The sequence below is a fragment of the Glycine soja genome, chromosome 2 (assembly GCF_004193775.1).
Source record: "Glycine soja cultivar W05 chromosome 2, ASM419377v2, whole genome shotgun sequence".
NCBI lineage: Eukaryota > Viridiplantae > Streptophyta > Magnoliopsida > Fabales > Fabaceae > Glycine > Glycine soja.
In genome coordinates this window covers 25627726-25633174 of record NC_041003.1, presented here as the reverse complement: position 1 = coordinate 25633174, position 5449 = coordinate 25627726, and the positions used below count along the sequence as shown (strand labels likewise).

General features: G+C 35.6%; 1 protein-coding gene across 1 annotated transcript; it reads left to right on the top strand.

Annotated features, from left to right (window-relative positions):
* The first annotated feature begins 473 nt into the window (after nucleotides 1-473).
* On the top strand, nucleotides 474-4709 carry LOC114374021. The gene is made up of 2 exons (XM_028331609.1): nucleotides 474-905; nucleotides 4647-4709. Exons 1-2 carry the CDS (start codon nucleotides 474-476, stop codon nucleotides 4707-4709), a joined length of 495 nt encoding a protein of 164 aa, XP_028187410.1.
* Nucleotides 4710-5449: the final 740 nt, after the last annotated feature.

Below are 5449 nucleotides of genomic sequence, written 5' to 3'. Positions count from 1 at the left end.
AAGGTAGGTTTATTTGGTTGGTGGCTAAAAGAAAGAAGGCCTAAATCATCTCAATCAATGCATGTGCAACAAGGAATGACAAGAAAAGCAAGGCAAATGTAGAGTAATCTAGCACAAGGGTGAAATCACACATGAAAGATCATGAATGTAAAAATGAGTGATGAAAAAGTACTCGAAAAAGAGAAAAAAATGAAGTATTAGCTAAAGAGGAGGAGAAGGAAATAAGTGAAGTGGAGAAGCGGAAATTGAAAAAAAAAGCATCTAACAAAGGCAAAGTTGTACTAGATCATCCGCCAATTCAACATCTTCCTTATCCAAATGCTCCATCAAAAAAGGATTAGGAAAAGCAGTACTCACATTTTTTAGATATTTTTAACAAACTGCAGATTAACATTCCCTTTTCAGAAACATTAGAGCAAATGCCAACATATGCCAAATTCATGAAATAATTGCTTACAAAGTAAAGGAAAATCATGGATGATGAAACGGTAGAGCTGGAAGCAGGATGCAGTGCAACCATCCAAAAATCCATTCCAGAAAAATCACAAGATCCTAGTAGTTTCACAATTCCTGTGACTATTGGGAGAATATTAGTGGGCAGAGCACTTCTTGATTTAGGTGCAAGAATCAACCTCATGCCCTTATCGATGATCAAACACATTGGAGAAGTTGAAATTAGACTCACAAGGATGGCTTTGCAACTAGCTGATAGAACTATCAAGCAGCCTTATGGTATTATTGAAGATGTGTTGGTGAAAGTTGACAAATTTCTCTTTCTAGTCGACTTCGGGGCGATGGACATCGATGAAGACAATGAAGATCCATTAATTCTTGGCAGACCTTTCATGAAGAATTCCAAAGTAATGATTGATGTTGACGATGGAAAACTAATTCAATCCTACCCCGTAAGGACATTGGATAGAAGACTCGAAGAAGATTGGGCTAGAGATGCAAGAGAAGGCCCTAGGGTTCTCATGAACCTTAGGGTAGATTTTGGGTCCATGGGCTAAGTATGAGCCCACTTATCTTTGTAAATATTAGATTAGGATTTCATTATTTTTGGGCCTTGTATTTAGGGCTTCATAATGTATGTAGGGTACCCTAGAAATGTAGGATTTTTCAGCCCTTGTATTTTAGGGTACCTAGACTAGTTTTTGTATTAGGGGTAGTTTTGTAATTTCATATGTATTAAGTGAATATTTGATGTGTGTGTTGGAAAATAGATTTAATTGAATTGGGAGAAGCTAAATTCAATTAAATTTTAGAGAGGGAGGTGAGCATTTGCTTGCTACACCCCATTGCCACATCATATAGTCACACTTTGTGCATGTCCTTCATGCTTTACATGTCTCATGGCACCTAAGCACACTTAGTGAAGAATTTTGGACTGGATCTTGGATTAATGGGTTGATCCATAGCTAAAATTCACTAATCATAATTTGTGAAATTTTGGCTCCACAAATTCAAGTGAAATTTGAATAGAAATTCAAATTTTCCTCCAATTTTGTGTGACACTTAGGCTATAAATAGAGACCATATGTGTGCATTTTTTCAACTTTGATCATTTGAGAATTACACTTCAAAGTTCAGACCTCATTTGAGATGCAAGAGCTGAAAAATCCTACATTTCTAGGGTACCCTACCTACATTATGGAGCCCTAAATACAAGGCCCAAAAATAATGAAATCCTAATCTAATATGTACAAAGATAAGTGGGCTCATACTTAGCCCATGGGCCCAAAATCTATCCTAAGGCTCATGAGAATCCTAGGGTCTTCTCTTGCATCTCTGGCCTAATCTTCTTGGAGTCTTCTATCCAATGCCCTTAGGGGGTAGGATTGCATCATTCCCCCCTGAAAAGGATTTGACCTCAAATCCAGAGGTTCTTGAAGCTCTGGGCTTCTTCCCTCAACATCTATTAAAATAATAAAAACATATATATTAGTGGTGTTTGGTATGTTGGAATAGGGTAAGGTTTGAAAATTCCTTTCCTGGGCATCTTCCCATGAGGAAACATGGTTCCTCACCAACTCAATGAGTGGTGCTACATGTATAGAAAAATATGGGACAAACCTTTTGTAAAAGTTTTTTAAGTCATGGAAGCCCCAAATTTTCCTTATACTTGGTGGAGTGGGTCACTCAGGATTGACCTTTATTCTCTTAGGATCTGTGAGAACCCCTTGATCTTTATTTAAAAAATTAAGGAAAGTAATACAATAAAACATACATTTTTCTGTATTTTCATGTTGATTATTCCTACCAAAAAGTATGACAAACCTAAGGTGTCCTATATGAGCACCTAAGTTTGTATTGAAACTAAAAATAAGAACAAACCTACCTAATGAGTCCTTATGTATGTGAATCATGAAGATGTTGGATGCATGGGTAATTTTACAAAAGAGGGTTGCACCACTCAACACATTCATCATACCACCTATCATAGGGATTTGGTGCCTCATAATACCTATTTTGGACACCAACAAAGGACAAGGATTTAAGCTCTTACGAACCAAATCCTCATCCAACAACTCCTTTACTTGAGGAATAACCTTAAGCTCAAGAGGTATGGCAGTGCTAAGGAATGTTTCCCTTGATTGGAGTGCATCTTTGGATTGATGAAGTGTTTAGCCTTCCATAATCATCACCAATGGAAAAGGAATGAAATTTTGTGTAAGAAAATGGAATAATAGAAGTGAAAAGAAGAAGAAGAATGAAGAATAGTTGAGACAAAAAGAGAGAAAAAAGTTTTATCCTAAAGCTTGCACAACAAGTAACTAATTATGTTTTTGACAAAATGAAGTAACTAACTAACTAACTAACACTAATATATAGAGTGACTACTCAGAAGGAAGGGGTGGGCCTTGATTAGACCCATCTAATCTACATAATTAAACTAATTACACAAAACAAAGCCCAAACTCGCAACGCAATTATTCAAGTGCAGAGGTCTTGATTTCGAAGCTTAAATTGACCCTCAAAATGGCAGAATTGACCAAAGATTATCTATGATAAAATTGAATATCTCTTTTTTAGCTTTCCAAGGAATACCCACAAGCTCCATTTAGAATTTTGTAGTGTCCTCTAGGCCTTGCACAAGGCAGATAAGTCATGTAAGCACAAAAACTGAAAATTAGCTACAATTCTCAATTAAGCTCAATCATTTGCCTAAGACCAAAATCGAGTTAAGGTGAGAAAATAAGGGTCAAAGAGATGTCAATTGAGCTAAGAATAATAGAAAAATATTAAACTACAAATGCTCAATCAAATCCTTCCACACTTTATCTGTTGCACTTCAGGACAAAACTAAAAGAAAGACTAAGAAAAAGAAATCAACCTAAAAATAACCACAACTAAAAGAAAGGTATGAACAAGGCACACAAATTTTTTAATGGATCCTAACAATGCACAAAAATGAGAGAGATGGAAAATGGAAGAATGGTCTCAAGGTAACAAGCAATCCATGAACACGTGATCACAAAATGCAAAGTGGACAAGTAGTCAAGTCAATATTAAGAATGTACCATGGTGATAGAAAGCTCTCAAAGAACAACGCTTACCTTACCAACTGTGTATGTGTTTGTGTTTACACTCAAGCACCACATGTAACTAGCACATCCAAATTTTGACAATATTTTAATCCATTCAACTTGAAATACACATGGATTAAAAGATCAAAAGGACTTTTATTGGTTTGTAATGTATGGCTTAGGTAAGGGTGGATATGAGAAGGATATTTAAGCTAAAATTAAGGGAAAAAAGGTGCAATGGGGAGTAAGTCAACAAGAAAAAAGAGGGTAAAAAACAAAGAAACAAAGTGGAGAACAACAAAATTCAAATAACAAGAACTTACAAGAATGAAAATGAACCACAACACATTTTTTTCATTCATTCTTTTTTTCTTTTTCTCTTTGTTTGTACCATTTTTTTCTTTTTGAACTTTTGCTTTTATACTCCCATTTTTTCTCTTTTCTTTTATTATTATTTTCTTTTTTTCTTTTCTTTTGTTTTATTTTTTTTTCTTTTGTTTTTTTTTTCTTTTCAACGAGTCACAAGAAAATGAAATGATGAACACAAAGGAACTTTCATATAGCAAAGTACAAATCCCTACACTTGTTTGAAACCCACTCCTAAAACAATTTGAAGGCCCCTTTTCTCCCTAAAGTTTAGGACAACATGGTTTTCCATTTTTTGGCTTGTAATGAGCTACAAAGTGAAGGAAGGGGTTAAAGGCTCAAAGAGGGTGACAATGAATATCAATGCAAGGTAGGTTTATTTGGTTGGTGGCTAAAAGAAAGAAGGCCTAAATCATCTCAATCAATGCATGTGCAACAAGGAATGACAAGAAAAGCAAGGCAAATGTAGAGTAATCTAGCACAAGGGTGAAATCACACATGAAAGATCATGAATGTAAAAATGAGTGATGAAAAAGTACTCGAAAAAGAGAAAAAAATGAAGTATTAGCTAAAGAGGAGGAGAAGGAAATAAGTGAAGTGGAGAAGCGGAAATTGAAAAAAAAAGCATCTAACAAAGGCAAAGTTGTACTAGATCATCCGCCAATTCAACATCTTCCTTATCCAAATGCTCCATCAAAAAAGGATTAGGAAAAGCAGTACTCACATTTTTTAGATATTTTTAACAAACTGCAGATTAACATTCCCTTTTCAGAAACATTAGAGCAAATGCCAACATATGCCAAATTCATGAAATAATTGCTTACAAAGTAAAGGAAAATCATGGATGATGAAACGGTAGAGCTGGAAGCAGGATGCAGTGCAACCATCCAAAAATCCATTCCAGAAAAATCACAAGATCCTAGTAGTTTCACAATTCCTGTGACTATTGGGAGAATATTAGTGGGCAGAGCACTTCTTGATTTAGGTGCAAGAATCAACCTCATGCCCTTATCGATGATCAAACACATTGGAGAAGTTGAAATTAGACTCACAAGGATGGCTTTGCAACTAGCTGATAGAACTATCAAGCAGCCTTATGGTATTATTGAAGATGTGTTGGTGAAAGTTGACAAATTTCTCTTTCTAGTCGACTTCGGGGCGATGGACATCGATGAAGACAATGAAGATCCATTAATTCTTGGCAGACCTTTCATGAAGAATTCCAAAGTAATGATTGATGTTGACGATGGAAAACTAATTCAATCCTACCCCGTAAGGACATTGGATAGAAGACTCGAAGAAGATTGGGCTAGAGATGCAAGAGAAGGCCCTAGGGTTCTCATGAACCTTAGGGTAGATTTTGGGTCCATGGGCTAAGTATGAGCCCACTTATCTTTGTAAATATTAGATTAGGATTTCATTATTTTTGGGCCTTGTATTTAGGGCTTCATAATGTATGTAGGGTACCCTAGAAATGTAGGATTTTTCAGCCCTTGTATTTTAGGGTACCTAGACTAGTTTTTGTATTAGGGGTAGTTTTGTAATTTCATATGTAT